The sequence below is a fragment of the Seriola lalandi genome, unplaced genomic scaffold, assembly GCF_002814215.2.
Source record: "Seriola lalandi dorsalis isolate HSWRI2012SDOR001 ecotype SW California unplaced genomic scaffold, Sedor1 jcf7180002054867, whole genome shotgun sequence".
In the NCBI taxonomy this organism is placed as follows: Eukaryota; Metazoa; Chordata; class Actinopteri; order Carangiformes; family Carangidae; genus Seriola; species Seriola lalandi.
In genome coordinates, this window is record NW_019525420.1 from 81,967 (window position 1) to 99,476 (window position 17,510).

At 43.6% G+C, this 17,510-nt stretch overlaps 1 protein-coding gene and 1 pseudogene across 2 annotated transcripts; one reads left to right on the forward strand and one right to left on the reverse strand.

Moving 5' to 3' along the window:
* Positions 1 to 48: 48 nt before the first annotated feature.
* Positions 49 to 6,918, forward strand: LOC111671150 (uncharacterized; annotated as a pseudogene). The gene is made up of 6 exons (XR_015438586.1): positions 49 to 805; positions 1,001 to 1,175; positions 1,520 to 1,928; positions 2,795 to 2,899; positions 2,997 to 3,204; positions 3,307 to 6,918. The product of XR_015438586.1 is annotated as an uncharacterized LOC111671150 (transcript).
* Positions 5,725 to 12,822, reverse strand: slc23a1 (solute carrier family 23 member 1). The gene is made up of 14 exons (XM_023428174.2): positions 12,720 to 12,822; positions 10,939 to 11,112; positions 10,702 to 10,859; positions 10,399 to 10,487; positions 10,248 to 10,315; positions 9,825 to 10,006; positions 9,461 to 9,581; positions 9,202 to 9,358; positions 8,699 to 8,846; positions 8,510 to 8,615; positions 8,243 to 8,372; positions 7,991 to 8,134; positions 7,796 to 7,891; positions 5,725 to 7,408 (listed from the first exon to the last, which is right to left on the reverse strand). The coding sequence occupies exons 1-14, from the start codon at positions 12,750 to 12,752 to the stop codon at positions 7,149 to 7,151; spliced, it is 1,866 nt and encodes a 621-aa protein (XP_023283942.1). The 5' UTR covers positions 12,753 to 12,822; the 3' UTR covers positions 5,725 to 7,148.
* Between the last annotated feature and the right edge of the window lie 4,688 nt (positions 12,823 to 17,510).

Here is a 17,510-nt window from a genome sequence, read left to right on the forward strand (position 1 = left end):
TGGTTCAGACCAGGACCTTCCTCCAGGAGTAGGGTTAGGGTTAGCCCCCAGTACCCCCAGAGCCTATCCCAGCAGGTGGGGAGCCCCTGTGGCAGCAGCTCCATGTAGGTCTTTTGGACTGTACCCGACCGGGCCTCATGGGTCAGGACCCACCTACCAGAGTCTTCTCGGCGAGATCCCCTGCCTGGTCTGGTTCCAGGAAGGGGTCCTGGTCCTGGTCCTGGCCTGCAGCCTCGTCTGTCAATCACCTCCTAAAATAGAAAGCTGCAGCCTGACACCAACTCTCTCTCTCTCTGTTTTCCTCTATGTCTCTCGACCATCCCCTCTCTCTCTCTGGACCTGCAGTCTGTCAGCAACACTCATCCTTCCTCTACCACCCTCTCTCTCTCAGTTTATCTGAATCTCTCTCTCTCTCTCTCTCTCTCTCTCTCAGTCAGCGTCAATCGCTCTGACACTGAGCTTGTGTTGATCTGAGTTTAAACTGAAAGAAACAAGAGCACACAGACCACTCTGGGACCAGAACTTCCTCCAAACCGGTTCTCATGGAACAGAAAACAGAAGAATTCTGGGTAAACTGACAACCATGAAACGTCCCTTTAAAGTTTGACTTTAAACCTAAAATACAAGAGACCAAATCCTTCAACTGGACCAAAGACCTGGATTGAACCTGGTCCTGGACTCTAACCAACCAACCTTAGATTAAAGGAACCAGAACCAGGAATCATCTCTATAAGAAGTCTGAACCTGTATCTTTGACAGGTGGCTCTGGTCCTGATCAGATCATCATTCAGTGAAATCGTTGGAGGTAAGAATTTGTTAAGAATCTATCACTGGTTCAATTTATTGATTTATTCTGAAAATTTTCTTCAATGTTAATTTTCAGCTGTGAAATTTAGGTTTTTAACTTTAGACAAAAATTCAGAACGAAACTGGATCAGAGTCCAGATTAAGGATTAGTGAAGCCAGGTTTATATTGGCTGACTGTCACACCTAAACACAGGTAGGTTCATCGACACCGCAGTGAGTCTCATCATTGAAGTCTCCAACATGTCGACCACCAGTGGCTGAGTCCAGGTTCTTCTGCTTCACGCTGTAGAAGGAAGCGTTTGGATGAACATGAATATTCAGCCACTCGTCATGTGTGATTACAAGAAGAAAACTTCTAACTTCTAAAAGTGAGAGTGAACTTTCCGGAAAACATTACAACACAATGTTACCTGTGAAAACACAAAGACACTGAAATTATAATCATATATGTTTATAATTTATTATCTGTACAAATTATGCTGACCCCCGTTTTCTTCAGTATGAGACTGACTGTGAGAGACCTGTCAGCCAATAAGACATGAGTATTTTCCTGTAAACCCTCTCTGATTGGTTGTAGCTGTTCATTGAAAATAAAGTACAGCACTCAGTCACTGCAGTCTTCTTCTACTGATGTTCAGTCACCCGGTGACAGAGTTATTCAGGGCTAAAGAAAACAGCTGGTTTTAACATCTGTGTCTTCATCTTTCATCAGTCACATTTTCTCCAGAGAGACGATTAAAGAGAAACAGCAAACTATGAACAGCAGAATGGACCGAGGAGGAGGAGGAGGAGGAGGAAGGAGGAAGGTCTTCCTTAGTGCTCACCACTGCCCTGAAGTTGACCTGCTGCCATATCACGACTCTGAGACACGAATCCCTCCCTCGTGTTCGCTAGTTCCTGCAGAGAAGAGCCCTGAGTTCACCTGTACAGCTCAATCAGAGGCTAATTACCTGGATTTCTCCTCCACCTGTCGCTCGGAGGAAGAGGAAGAGGGCAGTATAAGCGACTGGTCGGAGGAGGATCTCTCCCTCCATTTCTCTCCATCTGTCATCCTCCCATCAGACGATGAGTCAGATCCAGAGTGTGCATTCAAGTGTGTCGACGTTACAGTGGAAACAAAGGTGAGTTTTATTGTCACATTGATGTGATTGAGGGTCAGAGTTAATCAGTTTCATGTTCTTCATGTTTACTGTTGAACGAAACCATGTTTCCTCACTGTGAGCTGAATATGTGACATTAGACAGTTCAACAAAGATTAGTGAAATGTTACAAATGCGCTGTAAACTCTGAGGTGGACTTTCCAAATAAAGTGGAAGTGGTATTTAAGACTCTCCTGGTTCCTGCTCTAAAGGTCCCAATTCATGTTGCTTTCACGAAACATTAGTGACCGTCTCCGTTGGAATCTCTCTTCTCTTCAATCATCACAACAAATGATCAACAACTGTGTTACACAATATCTCAGTTCAGAGGTACAAGCTTGTGGACAAAAGTTAATTAAGGTGCATTTCCATAAGAAACATCCAATCACAGAGCTTGAAATTCTGTCAGGTGAGCAGCTAATGGTGGGTGGAAGCTAAAGATGACAGCGTCAGTAAAACAATCTGAAGCTTGAATCAGTTCACTGCTAGATTCTGGATCAGTTTTGACAGAATTCAGCGGCTTTGTTAACAATTCACCACAGCTCTGATTGAAATCTTTAATTGGCCGAGGCTCATGGGTACTATTTTGATCCATTTTCCAAAATGGTGGACTAGACCTGATTCCTCAGAAACAAAGTGTAAATATTTCAAACTGGAGGTCTAAACTTAAATCTGTAAGATGTTCCATTATCCAGGAGAGTCCTGACAACATGAGAGATAGTGTTTAAAGGAAAAACCAGCGAGCCCTCACACTTCACAGAAAAGTCTCTCTATAACCCGAGCACCAACCTTTTAGTTCCTTTCTATACTGATGATACACCTGATGATTTCACCTGTTACGTGTCCAGGTGGCAGGTCAGGAGGGGGAGGGTCTGAAGATGGTCCCAAAACGACAGATACATCTGAAGAAGAAGAAAGACACAGAGAACATCAATGACCAGGAGAAACTGCAGGTAGGACCATGACCTGTTCACCTGTCTGTTTTCTACCTGTCTCTCTACCTGTTCACCTCTCCAACCTCTCTGTCTATTTACCTGTCTACTTATCCAGGTGATACTGAAGGATGGACCTGCTGAAGGGGGAGGAGCTAACAATGAGGCGTCAGCTAATGAGCTGTTCTGTCCAATTGTCCATCACCGCCCTGATCCATTGCTGCGACAGCACAGTATGCCCGCTTCCTTCTGCACGCGCCTGACAAACAGCAGTGATGTTGACAGCTACAGGGTCTACAGGGGCCTGGTTGCAGGGGCCTGCCAAGGTAACAACACCTGTTGTCTGAAATCCTGCCCTTTCCTGTATTGACCAGGTTCTGGTCTCAGTGTCTGATCAGGTCCTGGTCTGATCCTGTTTGTGATTTCAGGGTTTCAGGTCGGAGGAAGCTCTGAGGCACCGAGACGTCTGCAGAAATCTTTCTCTCTGGATGAAACGAAAACAAAGATGGCATCTTGCATCATTAAGAGCGTCCTCTTCAAGAAGATGCAGGTGGAGCAGAGCAACACTAAAACTTCACACTTGAAGAAGAAACCTGAGATCTTACCTGCCCTTCCCCCACCTGCAGACCAGCAGACAGTGAGGGAGGGGGGTGGGGCAGGTGGAGGAGTGTGTAAAGCTCCCGTTCACACAGTGAGAGATGTGAGGAGTTTAGTGAAAAACACCTACAACCTCTCATTCTCCACGGCAAAAACACCTGCCAACTACAAACCAACAAGCTTCAAGGTGATCGGTCAGGAGGACAGTCCCCCCCCCACCTACCAACAGGCTGTGGGGGTCAAGGGTCAGAAGACCAACTCATCCAGGGGGCACGTCGCCAAGGTCGCTGCATCTCTCAGCCAATCACATGACAGGAAACACAGTGACACACTGAGTCGTCCAATGACACAGGAGAGACGAGACAGCAAACTAATCACAAGCAGAAGGAAGGTGGATGATGTCACCTGGCCTGCCATGCTACCTGACCCGCCTGCCATGCTACCTGACCCGCCCACCATCCCACCTGTCAGTCAATCAGAAAGAACCAGAGGTGCGAGTCACCTGGCTGGGGCCTCCCTCCCCACTCCTCCCACAAACACCGCCGGGGGACCCAGTCTCCGCTCTCTGCCAAGGAACGGTGCTCCCTCCTGGGTGTGTCCTGTCAGTCTGCCCCCGCCCCCCCCCAGCAGTTCCTCCACTCCTGTTTCTACACCCCTCCCCGCCCTGCACCCTCACCTGGGGAAGGTCAGTTACATCCACAGCCCCATGAACTACATCCAGATCCAGTTGCAGCCCCCCCCACCTGCTCCCACCCTTCACCTGCTGAGGCAGTCTGAGGAGAACCAGAACAGGTCGACTGGAAACACTTCGGACCAGCGGGACTGCTTTACTAAGCCCCGCCCCCCTCAGCAGACCAGCACTACAGGAGACCAGGAGGGGCACGGCGACACGGTGATGGAGCAGCAGCCGTTTCTGTGCAGCGTTCAGGGTTTCTTACCTGCACAGGTGAGTAGTAACTTCCTCGTGGACTTCACTGGTTCTGCTGTACCATCTGGAGCCCTCCTCAGTGGCCCCACCCCCTGTAATGTGATGGTAGAGCCTAAAAGTGGGCAGTGCTACTATGTGGACACGCCCCCGCAGCCTCAGAGGAAGATGCTGCTGGATCCAGAAACTGGTCAGTTCATCCAAGTGTTCCTTCCTGGAGCCGGCCCCACCCCCAACACCACTGTGTACCCTGTGTGCTGTGCTAACCCCGCCCCCACTGTAATGAACCCCGCCCCCACAATGCTACAGATGAGCAGTGCTAACCCCAGCATTGTCTCAGTGATGCGGTTCCAGCCGACCATAGCCTTCACCTCTCTTTACGCCCCCCCTTGCCTCCCCCTCACCCTGCACATACCATCAGGTAACTTCACACATACAGCGCCATGATGACATCAAACTCTGTGTGATGTCATCACAAGTGATCTATAGAAGACACAACACCCACTTTGTCTACAGCAAGAAGATATTAAATTCAGCAAACAAGCTTGTAGCTGCTAGCATGTAGCTAGCACACATTAACTGTGGCTGAGATCTGGGTTTTAATGGACAGCATTTGCTTTTCTCGTCTTATTGAAGAGCTTTATGCTTGCCACACACACACACACACACACACACACACACACACACACACACACACACAGCAATGTTACAACAGGGGTGTTTGTGGAACTAGAGGAGCAGGGAATCGGATCACCGACCCTCCAATTAGCGGATGACCCGCTCTACCTCCTGACACCCACCTGACTGTGCACCTCCTCTCACCCTGACTTGTGAAGAAAACCCTGAGACAGGACTGACAGGTTAGTGTCAACACTCAATATTGTACTGGACTATCGTGGTGAAGAGGAGGCGGAGCCAGAAGGAATCTGTCATTTACGAACTACGACCCCATCCTCACCTATGGTCTAGAGCTCTGGGTAGTGACTGAAGGACTGAGAACTTGTTGGAGAGATTATCACATCTGGAAAACACTAAGATATTGAACTATCACAGCTGAACAGTTTGTGTTTATAGGCTATTGATTGGATATTGATTTGTATTTGCACGTGTCACTATGAGGTAATTTCTTATGTTGTTTGATAGTAGAATTGTAGATGATATTCTGTTTAATTTTGTCTCTGACACAGTTGCTCATGGGCACAGCGTCATCTTTAACAACACTATAATCACAACGTTAAACGATGAGCGTAGCCAGATTTTAAAATAAAACATCTTGATACAAAATTCAGTTTAAACACAAACAGCACAAATTAAAACATGGACAAAAGATTAACATGATCTTTATTATTAAAATGTGACATGAAGGTAAAATATCTAAGAATATGAACAGAGAACACATTGAAACAAACTGGGTTTTATCTGAATATGTCTGAGATGTATTGTCACAAGTGACGGTTTCATTGTTTCACCAAAAAACAACCAGGTCTCTCAAGCTGAACTGATCAGATCATTAATCAATTAATAATAATTAGTTTAACAACAGAAAATATTTTAGTAATTTTGAGCAAAAATGTAAAAACTTCACTGGATCTGATTCTCATGTGAATATTATAATATTAAAATAAGAATATTATAATATCTAAAGTAAACGCAACATCTTTGTCCTTTGAAATAACATGTTCACATGTCATTTTCACAGAATAATCAATTCATTATTAAAGAAAATAATTATTGGATGCATCGATTATAAGGTTCTCCTGTGATGGAATAAAAATAAAATATAAAATAAAACAGTCCAGGTCTTAAAACTCCAGAACCAGCAGATAGAGGGTGGAATACCTGACAGAGGTGATACTGTACTTCAGATGTGAATAAGTTCTGTAGACCCAAATGATGTTGAGTAAATCTGGGGGTGCAGCCCCCCGTTACCACCCCGGAGGATGGAGGTGTGAGGAGAGCAGTACATCAGACACTATATAAATACTGAGCTTAAACTACTCAGTGAAAGAAGAACTATAAATGGTTATTATTAAATTATGTCATACATTTAAAAGAACTATATTTATCTGGTGTTTTTACTGGAAGCTTTCGTCTGTTTTTATGCTGATGATTCTCTGTTTTATATGAACAACTGATTAATCTTCAGTGTTTAACTTGGTGTTTAAAAACATAAAAACGGTCTGATTTCAGATCAGTCATTTATTTCAGTGAATGTGATCTTAACAGTCATATATATGTATTAGTGATTAAAATATATTCAAAACTTAATTAGCCTGTTACATACATTTGTGACTCCCTGATACTTCACATATGAATTAAATATTTAGTGGAAACTAAGATGAAACAAATAATATGCATCACTAACATTTCATTAGTATTGTTGTTGTTGACCAAAGGTTTTTCATCCTCAGTGAATCAAACACATGACGATAAAAATCTGTTTCACTTTAGATATTTTTCTCACACGTGTAATAAATACATTTTTTGATGTCATAAATAAAAGCCATGAAAACACTGAGCGCTCCTGTTGTAGGTGCTAATCTGGTTGCCATGGTAACAGAGGCTGAAGTATATCATCCCTCTCTTTAACAGGTTGTGACATCATGCTAATTGATCAAATCAGCTGATCGATCAGTCATCTGATGTGATCAAATGTCTATGAATGAAAAAGTAAAACTTGAACAGAAGCGCTTCCTGCTGATCTGATTTGGTTCAGTCACCTCACAGGTGTGACTAATGACATCACAGTCACACCTTAGTGCTGGTCAGGTGGACATCAGCAGCTTCCTCTGCCTCTCCCCCTCTTCCTTGCTCCTCCTCCACCTCCTCCTCAGGTGTCGGTGGGTCGTCAGATGCCCTGAAACCTCTGAAAGAGGGGCTGATCGGAAACCGTCTGAGCCAGTGAGTCCGCCTGACCACGCCCATCCCCAAAGGAAGGTCATAGGAGGAGGAGGAAGAGGAGGAGGAGGAAGATCTCCACTCGACTAAACCTCGTTCCTGTCGCGAACCTAAACACAGAGAAGAAGAAAACATCCTGTTTGTTTATCTCACTCAACATGGTCGCCCACGGCAACAGCTGTGTGTGTGTGTGTGTGTGTGTGTGTGTGTGTGTGTGTGTGTGTGTGTGAGTGAGCAGCTCTCACTGTGTCTCTTAAAGACACAGTGGCACATTTTATGAACCCTTCTCTGATGTTCAGATCATCAGCAGTGTGTTTATTCAGCAGTGAGATGAGGTACAGAAGTGATTAGCTTAGATTAGCAGAATCACTGGAAACACTGGAATCTACCAAGACCTCCAAAGTTAATTGATGAACATTTGTTTAATATGGACACAAACTGACTGACTGACTGACTGTGTGTGTGTGTGTGTGTGTGTGTGTGTGTGTGTGTGTTACCAGGTATTGTGTTGTCAAGACAGAACGCCAAAAAACCTCCAACGAACATCTCAGTGGACAGAAGAACTGTAAGGATCTGATCCAGTTCTGCCAGACCTGAACACACAAAACAGATCTACATCTGTCGGATCTAGAGAGAGAGCTGATCTACATCTGTCAGATCTACATCCGTCAGATCTACACCTCAGACCTCACCTGTTTGGATGGAATTGGGGTGTGAGTCCAGGTACGTCGGCAGCGTCAGACCAAAGAACACAGAGAACCCGAGAACGAACAGATTTCTAGACGAGTTCAAATCGACCAACTGCAGGTTGGACAGACCAACAGCTGTGATCATACCTGATGAACACACCTGGGTTATTGTGACGTCACTAACACACCTGATCATACCTGAGGGACACACCTGGATTATTGTGACGTCACTAACACACCTATAGTGACACTCACCGAACAGTGTGCAGAACATCCCTCCGAGGATCGGGTCCGGCAGCGAGGCGAACAGAGCCGTAAACTTCCCGATCGATCCCAACAGGAACATAATGCCGGCGCCGTACTGCACCACCCGTCTGCTGCCCACCTGCACAGAGGTCAGTGAACCAAACATCCACACAATGAACTGAGGAGCATCAGCAAGTAACCCACCAGTCAGTCGCCTCTGGCCAATACCAGTAGGTGCAGGACTAGTTACCTTTGTTACACGTTGGCCTCAGTTACCTTGGTGATGCCAAGAACGCCTATATTTGGACTGGAGGAGGTGGAGCCATTTCCTGTTCCTAGAAGTCCAGCGATGATGCAACAAACACCCTCAGTGAAGATCCCTCTGAAACACACAAACACCTGTTGGTGTGTGTGTGGGCTCTGACAGGTAACATAGCTTTTCTTCCTGTTTACTTCCTGTCTCACCTGTTTATGGCGTGGACCGGAGGGGTCGGGGCTCCAGACAGACGAGCACAGGCGTAATAATCTCCAATTGACTCCACAATTCCTGCCAAGGTTGCGCTTAACATCCCCAACACCCCAGCAACCGTAACCACTGGCAACCCCCACTGACCTATCAGACACCGGAGGGAGCAGGAACAGGAAGACAAAGACAAATCATCATCATCATCATCATCATCATGACCTCTGACCCCTGACCTGTTTGTGTAAAGGTGGAAACATCACTGAAAACAGAACAAACACATGAATGAACCTGCTCTAAACTTTCAATTAGCTAAATGTAGAATTGTACCGTGGGAGAAGCTAACATTGTTAGCTCACATTAGCAAACAGAAGCTAATGATGACACTAAAACCTGTGACTAAAACAACAGCTGGCATTAGACAGTTGTTGTGAGGTCATCCAAACTGTAATGGGGGAAAACCACACCCATGGAGATCAGTGAGGCCTGTAATTGGCTGACTTACAGGGGTAGGGTACCCTGAACCAGGGTGATGAAGTCATGATGTCACCTCGAGCGTCGGTCCGAGCTTTGTGTCCATAGCGATCAGGGTCGCTCGGCAACAGGTCGGTCAGAGTGAGGACGTAACAGACGAGCCAGACCAACATGATGGCAAGGATGATCTGTGAGAGACAGACACGAACTCACCTGGACCATGACTTCATCATCAGGTGTGTGTGTGTGTGTGTGTGTGTGTGTGTGTGTGTGTGTGCACGTGTGTTTACAGGAAACATCTTGAAGATCTGGACTCTGGTGGATGTCAGTCCTTTCTTTCGACTGTAAAAAGGAACAGGAAGTGATGTCGCTCTCAGGTACTGAGCAAACAGCACGATGAGCAAAATACACCTGAGGAGAGAGAGGGAAAGCTATTTACCTGTCTGTCTCTCTGTCTGTCTGTCAAACATTGTGTAGTTTCTATGAAATATGTTTCATTTATTAGGAGCTTAAAAGAGACAGACAGGTGAACAGGTGAACAGACAGACAGACAGATGAACAGACAGGCAGACATACAGACAGATAGAAAGGCAGACAGAGGGGAACAAACAGACAGACGGGTGGACAGGTGAACAGACGGACAGCGTGTCTCACAGTGCTGACACGCCCCAGTGAGAACCAGCTCTGTCTCCAGCTGTGGTGAAGACAGACAGGCCAATCAATGAGACAGTTGGAGTGATGGTGAGTGGACCGATGTATTCCAGCAGCAAACCTGGCAACCCACACAGACCGATCACCAGCTCGACCGCACTGGACACCAGGATGGCGCCCTGGATCTGAGACACACACACAACAATGAGGCCTGAGACCAGCAGGATTCTGAACAACTGATGGACGCTTTCTGGTCTGGCAGATCCTGGAAGATCAAGGTATTCCCAGGTGAGACTGGATCTGCCTGTGGTCCTCAGAGCTTTCCTAGGGAGGCTGAGCAGGGTGAGACCCTGATAGGTATGTCTGCTGCTTCAGGACTCACCTGGACCAGTCAAACCTACTGTGGAAATAATAAGGACCATGTACCTCTCTCATGCGGGGATGCCAGATGTGTGAGGTGTTCAGAGGAAGACTCCAGTTCCCATAAATCTCCTCTGCAGAGAAAAACAAAAAACAATCAGGAGGACAAACAGACTAAAACAGACAGGCAGACAGACAGACAGACGGACTGTCTCACCCTCACTGGGACAACTCCAGCGGTCCAGACTGAGGATCGCCTGAGCAGGAATCAGGAAAGCAAATGCACTGGCCTGAAAGAGAGGAAGTCTACACACACACACACACACACACACACACACACACACACACACACACACACACACACACACAGGTGTCAGACACACCTGTTCCTTTCACTCTCTTTATGCAAATGAACATCATTTCATCATCAAACCAAAAACACATTCAAAGACCCAGAGACTTCTGGATCAGGGGACAGGAAGTGATGACGTGGTCCAGACCACCTGACCCCCACACTCACCTGACCCCCACTGTGGTCTGGATCAGGGTGGTGATTCCAACAGTGGTGAAAATGGTTCCTATCAGCTGACTGATGGTGTTCTGGTCTTGACCAACACACATGGACTCAGCCAGAAGAAATGGGACAGCTACAGTCCCGCTGAAACACGTCAGGTAATGCTGTAGGCAGATTAGAACAGGTGACAGGTGACATCATCAATCCATTGTCATTATAATCCCAATATAAACTGAGTCTTACCTGAAGTCCTAGTAAAACACACAGGTACCAAGGTGGAACGTCTTCGATGGTATAAATCATGTCTGACCCCGCCCCTTTTTCTTCCATTGGCTGTGTAGCTTTTCTGTCTTCTCCCATTGGCAGGTCAATACTGTCTGCTTTGTGACTCTGCCCCTCTGCCAGGTAATCATGACTCTGATTAGACAGACAGACACACCTGTTAATACAGGTACACAATTTATAACACTCCTGAACACAACTGGACACCCCTGAGCCCATTTGAACACACTCGGACAAACCTGGACACTCCCACTTGTGATGTCCAGAGATTTAGAGAGTCTTGTTCTCTCCCTACACAGAACAGGTGCTGTGCGAAGGGACCTGCTGTAATTATCAACACCTGACCAATCATTGGTGAGATACCTGCTCCTGTTCTGTCCAGGTGAGATGGCACCAGCTACTGCTGAGAGAAGCTCAGGCTCTGCACTCACCTGTTAAACAGGTAAACTGACCAGTCAGTGGTCATATATTGGATAAACTTTGCAGCCTATCAAAGTTGTCATGGAGCTGTACTGTCGCCATTGGCTGGAGAGTGACATTACTCATACCTGTAATGACTGATTAAAGTGGGCGTGGCCTAAATCTGAATTCCTTCACATTTAACATTTCAAACTTAAAAAAATCAGTAATCAGCCGCAGCTGTCAAATCAGGAAGTGTTGCATATGTTTGGAAAAATCTGTTCAAAAGACATGAAAGCTTCGACAGTCGTTCCTCGCATCACTCTGAGGTCTGTACATGATCTGGCACTGATTGGCCAGTAGGGGCGCATCGATAAATAAACAATAAACAAACTGAAAAGGATTCCACAACACAGGTTGTATTCACTCCATGTAATACAACCATCATTGCTACTGTCTACTGTCACTTTTGTATTGTTTTTATTTTTATATTTCATTTTTATTGTTGTTAATTATTTCTTAATGTTTTAATCTCAATCTGTGTAACTGTGTACGGTGTCCTTGAGTGCCAAGAAAGGCGCCTTTAAATAAAATGTATTATTATTATTATTATTAATACAAGACCACTGATCACTGAAAGGAGTTCAAAGAAAGGAAAAGAAGCTTGTTTGTGTGATATAACAGTGTGGCCAGAATCTCCATCTGCACTCACAGTCCGACGGGCGAGTGCGAACAGCTGAGGGCTTGACCCCATTCATACCTGCCTGCAGGTCTAGTTACAAGTATTTATACTACTAGTAAAAGTAGTAATAATAGTTATAATATTAGTAATAGTATTGATATTAATATTAATTGCATTTAATAATTTAACAATAATTTTGAGGCTCGTACTTTCATTCACATTACATTCGTTTTATTCTCTAATTAACATTTAGACCAAAATATCTAAAGTCTGTTTGTGGTGGATTTCTGCTGAAACAATCTCGGCTTAGGGCCCCAGTTTGTCCAGGATTGTCCCTGGTCTCACAGGACACAGGTGGAGTTTGTCTTTGACTGATCAGAGGTCAGTTTGAACTGAGAAAAGATGGAATGTGCTCACACCTGAGAAAAACCTGTGAAGTGGAAACATTAATGGTTAAACTCAGAAATACGCTCAAACTGAATCTTTACATTAAAAATAATAATTTCATCAAGAAAAATAATAATAAGTACAAAGACTGAAGAGACCGTCAGAGATCAGACCACCTGTCCACCTGTTCTACAGTCCACCTGTTCATCACCTGCTCACTGTTCACTGACTGTTTTAGGGACGATAATTAATCAATAATGTATCATCAGTTTACCTTATGATCGTCTTCCATTTCACTTGCAGCCATCTGAATTCTGGGTGATCGAGCATGGAAAACTTAAGAGAGAGTGAGAGCCAAGTTTTAGTGTTAGAGGAGAAAGTCCACAGGTAACAGATTATTAACCACCTCACACACACACACACACACACACACACACACACACACACACACACACACACACACACACACACACACGTGACAAGAGAAGCTTCTCACCTGCCCAGGTGTGTCACTTTCTCCAATACAACAGGTTTTATGATCAGTGATTGTTGATTATTGATTATCACTGAGGTGCACAGCCACACTCTCTTTTATCAGTTACACACCTGCAGTGAGAGGACAGGTGTGTTATCAACAGGTGTGGAAGGCCAACTGAGTACTGACGTGATGATGTAGTACTGAGTACTGACGTGATGATGTAGTACTGAGTACTGACGTGATAATGTAGTACTGAGTACTGACGTGATGATGTAGTACTGAGTACTGACGTGATAATGTAGTACTGAGTACTGATATATTGAGGCAGCTTTCGTCTACACATCTTGTCTCCATCAACCTCTTAGCTCTTACCTCTCACCTGATTGGCTGTTGCCCCTGCAGAGGTCCTGGTGTCCCTGTGCCACACTGGTGTTGACTTTGATCCCCTAAGTATCTTTATTATAAACTGTTTTCTTAAACTAAAGCCTCCCACTAAAACTAAATCTCCTCTGTGAACATCTGGAGAAACGTGTTTGTTCCAGAATTAAATCAAATCTGAACATTCTGTTTATTTAAAATGTAAAAGTACTTCCATGTAATTCTGATCATTTCTGATCAATAACCCAATAAAATAACCCAAACTATTTCAAACATGCAGCCTGTTTATTGCATTTATAAACTGTAGTTTGAACACAATATTACATTAATAATAATAATAATTATTATAATAATTATACCAATTCTTCTGTTTTATCATCACATATTTGCATTATTTTCAGAAATAAAAACGTGTGAGGACAGACAATTCAAAGCTTCAAATAATCCTCAGAAACCAGTTTACACCAGTCCAGACCAGTTCAAACCAACTCTCAGGTGTACAAAGAGAAATGTAACAAGACTGGGTGTAAATCCGGTATCTGGTTGGACTGGGTCGTATCATCAATCAGCCATATATCAGCTGGTTTCAGTCTAGAGTCAGCTAGTTTCCGTTTAGGATCAGCTGATTCCAGTCTGTTGTCAGGTGGTTTCCGTCTAGCATCATCTGATTCCAGTATAGTGTCAGCTGGTTTCAGTCTAGGATCAGCTGGTTTCACGCTCACACATACAGCATTTTAATACAACTGAATACAGAATAAAGCTGTTCGCATTGACATGTTTTTGTTTCTGTTGTCATGACAATGGTAGGAGTGTGAAACAGTGACTGAAACGTGGCTGATTAAGATGACATGTTAACCAGCAGTCACTGCTCCTAAATCCTGATTGACATCGTCTGACAACAACCACATCAGTAACAGCTGGATTCGCTGTCACATGGTCAGTCAGAGGAAGTAGAGCAGCAGCTGCTGTGTGGCCAGTGTAGACAGGTGAGTCTGTGGAGGGAGGGGTAGAACAAATCTGAGGTTTTTCCTAAAAGTCATTTATATTTGTAAAAAGGTTGCTCTGTTTTTAAAAGTCCAAATATCTAGGTACAAATGCACAAAGTTTGAAACACTGGCTGTTTGCTGCAAATCATTTTGAAAGAGCAATGACCAATGGAGAGACTCTAACACTTGGCTGGCCGACCAATGGCGTAACTTCATCGCTCAGTCACATTTATGGGACTCGCCCCACTGATGCGCTCCAGCCGACAACTCTGAATTTGTTTCCTCTGTAGAACCTGGTTTTTCATTTTGTCATGTTTCTGTTTGTTAAAATGAAGATGCAGCTGGTTATTGATTATCTATCAGGTTTAATCTGAGTTATGGTCTCTTGTCTCTATTGGTTGATCCCAAACCAGGACTTCAGAAACACTGAGGAGTCAAAATTAGAAAGTTTGATGTATTTATTTTTTGCTGGTTTTTATTTAAATTGATCTTTTTTCATGAAGTCTGGTGAAGGTGAGGTGTGTAAAACGTCTTCCTCTGATCATCTGAGAAACGTTAGAATAAGTGACAGACGAGACGTTACCGCTTTTTTTCCCCAACATTAAAGTCTAAAATCTGTTTCAGAATCACTGCTGAAAGGGGTTTTTAAAAACAAATATATTTAAATCAACTGGAGTTACTAAGTCTAAAAACAGCAGAATCCATTTTAAAGTCAAATACAGAGACCTCATCTATCTGAGACTCCTGGCGTCAACTGTTCGACTAATTTGAAGGATCTCTACACACCTGAACGTTTCACCAGAGAAAATAAAAATAAATAAAATCAGAGAAGCGTCAGACAAACTGAAGGGAAGGTTGAAAACTCAACCAATCAGGAGTCACACCACTGAAAGCCATTCAACTTCAAAATCAGCTGATCTGAGAACAGATTTATTTTCTGAAGACAGAGAAACAGAAACAGAATCAGTTCAGGTCTCAAACTAAGTGAAACGATCCGAGCAGCGGCCATGATCAGAGCTGAAGAAAGGAGAAGATGCTGTCCCACAATTCTTTGCTGCAGAACATTTAAAGTGATGCACCATTGTGGTTTCACCAAAGCAGAGCCACATAAATGTATAAACAACATAAACTCCTGTTTCATCCAGAACTGTGATGGACTGAACTTCAGATTTCTTCTCTTAAAATCAGTCTGGAGTCGTCATCATCATCATCATCATCATCATCATCATCATATTCATCATCACTAAATACTACAGTGTATACATAAATGTTGTTTCACTAAAACCCTGCAGGGTGTAAAACACTACAATTCATTTTCTGTCAGGAAACTCTCTGAACTGTCTGAATATAATTTCTTCTGACTTCCTCCTCACTTCATTATTTTCACTTCATTATTATTTTAATGGCTCAACTTCCTCTATTTTCCTCTCATGTTTTCTTATTTCAGCATTTCATGTTGTGTCTTTGTGTTTGTGGTTAAAGGAGGATTTATCCTCCACATGTTATAAATAAAGTTGGTTCAAAAAAAGTCTGAAAATCTTCATGACCTCTCCTTCATTTCTTTCCTTGACCTCGTGACGTTCTCCATCAAGGTCAAAGATAGAAGATAAAATTTTCCTTTATTAGTCCCACAGTGGGGAAATTAGCAAATGAGATTATTTTTGACTTTTGGACCGCAGCGTAGATCATAGCTTAGCATAATTAGCCAAACCCATTGGGGGAGGGGCCAGAACACACCACATCAGGTGTGAACAGTCAGCTCAAGAATGATTCTGTTTCTGCACCTAATCAATAAGCAATAAACCATCTGTTAGTCACACTGTCTTTGTGCTACGCTAGGTTAACAGTTTCCACCTGTTTCCAGTCTTTGTGCTAAGCTAGGCTAACATGTCCTGGCCTATCATTGTACTGTTGTCTCACTCCTCTTAATAAAAACTTGTTTCAAACTGCACCTGATTGGTGTGTCAACGGGGGCGGAGCTTCAGGTCTGGTTTCAGAGCAGAGACGGTGTGTTCAGGTGCAGCAGTAAAGTCTGTAAAACTGATCTCTGACTCTCAGTCAGCAAGTTTCCCTGTTTCAATGGAGACCAGAGCTCACCTGCAGGTGAACAAAATAAAAACTAAAAGGTTCATCTGTCAGCTGATTGATCACTGATTGATTGTTAATGATCTGATTGCTGATTGGAGGACGCAAAATAAAATGTGGTCACCAACATGAACCTGGTATCCATGGAAACACTGATCAAATCAAACTGATCAATATGTTTCCTTGTCTTTATAAATATAAACTCTTCAGTTCAATTGATTATTGATTATTTATGTCCGTGTGATCGATCATCTGCCAATCGGTCTTCGCCCACAGCCTCTCAGCCAATCAAACCACAGGATTCTCAGCATCAGCAGCTCTTCAGAGTAGCACTGTAGAGAGAGAGACAGGTGTCACTGATAATGTCAACAACAGGTCAGTCACATGATCAATCATCATCAGATTGATATGGATAGATCATTTACATCATCACTGTGTCAAACATGCTGCACTATTTTAATTATGTATCATATTTTATATTATATTATAAAACATCTTTATAAATAAATAAATAAAAATAATGTTTCAGTTTTTTGACACTGAAGTTTAACAAACAATTCGATTTTCTGTTTTCACTAGTTGACGTGAAATAATATGAATCCAAAATTCATAAATAATCCAGATCTGTCTTCTGTCATGATATTTGTCCACAGGCTGTTGTATCAGGACAAAACAGTTTCAACGGTAAATAAACATCCTGACATTGTTTCTGTGGATTTCTTTAAATTCATCTGAAACTTCTCCCCTTGCTTCCTGTTTGTAAACAAGAAAATAATATTGATCAGATCTGATCCAGTTTGGATATTTGGAATTCCTCATGCGATCACAGGACAGATAACTCCTCAGTCTCTGTTTATACTGTCATACTGTCTGTTCTTCTAGCGCTAAAGTTAGCATTAGCTCCTTTCAGGCTTGTTTGTTCTTCTATCTTATTTCTTGAGTTTTATGGCCATTGGTTGTGTTTTTTTTTTACAGCTCCCCCTGATAACCCTGGAAACCCCGTGTTTAATGTCACAACGCTATGAACTTATTATTCCCTCGCACTGGGATTGGACCAAAGTATCTCTCACTTTTTGAGCAGTGAGTGGTTATCAGAGGTGGCCAACCAACTCTAAACTCAGAATTTAGCCAGTACCTT

Bases quoted from the DNA above. Each gene is read 5' to 3' on its own strand.
- slc23a1 (XM_023428174.2), bottom strand. From the start codon at position 12,752: ATGGCTGCAAGTGAAATGGAAGACGATCATAAG. The intron at 10,316-10,398 runs GTGAGACAGTCC...TTTTCTCTGCAG, and splicing joins CTGGAGTTGTCCCAGTGAGG to AGGAGATTTATGGGAACTGG. The intron at 8,135-8,242 runs GTGAGTGTCACT...TGTGTTCATCAG, and splicing joins GATGTTCTGCACACTGTTCG to GTATGATCACAGCTGTTGGT.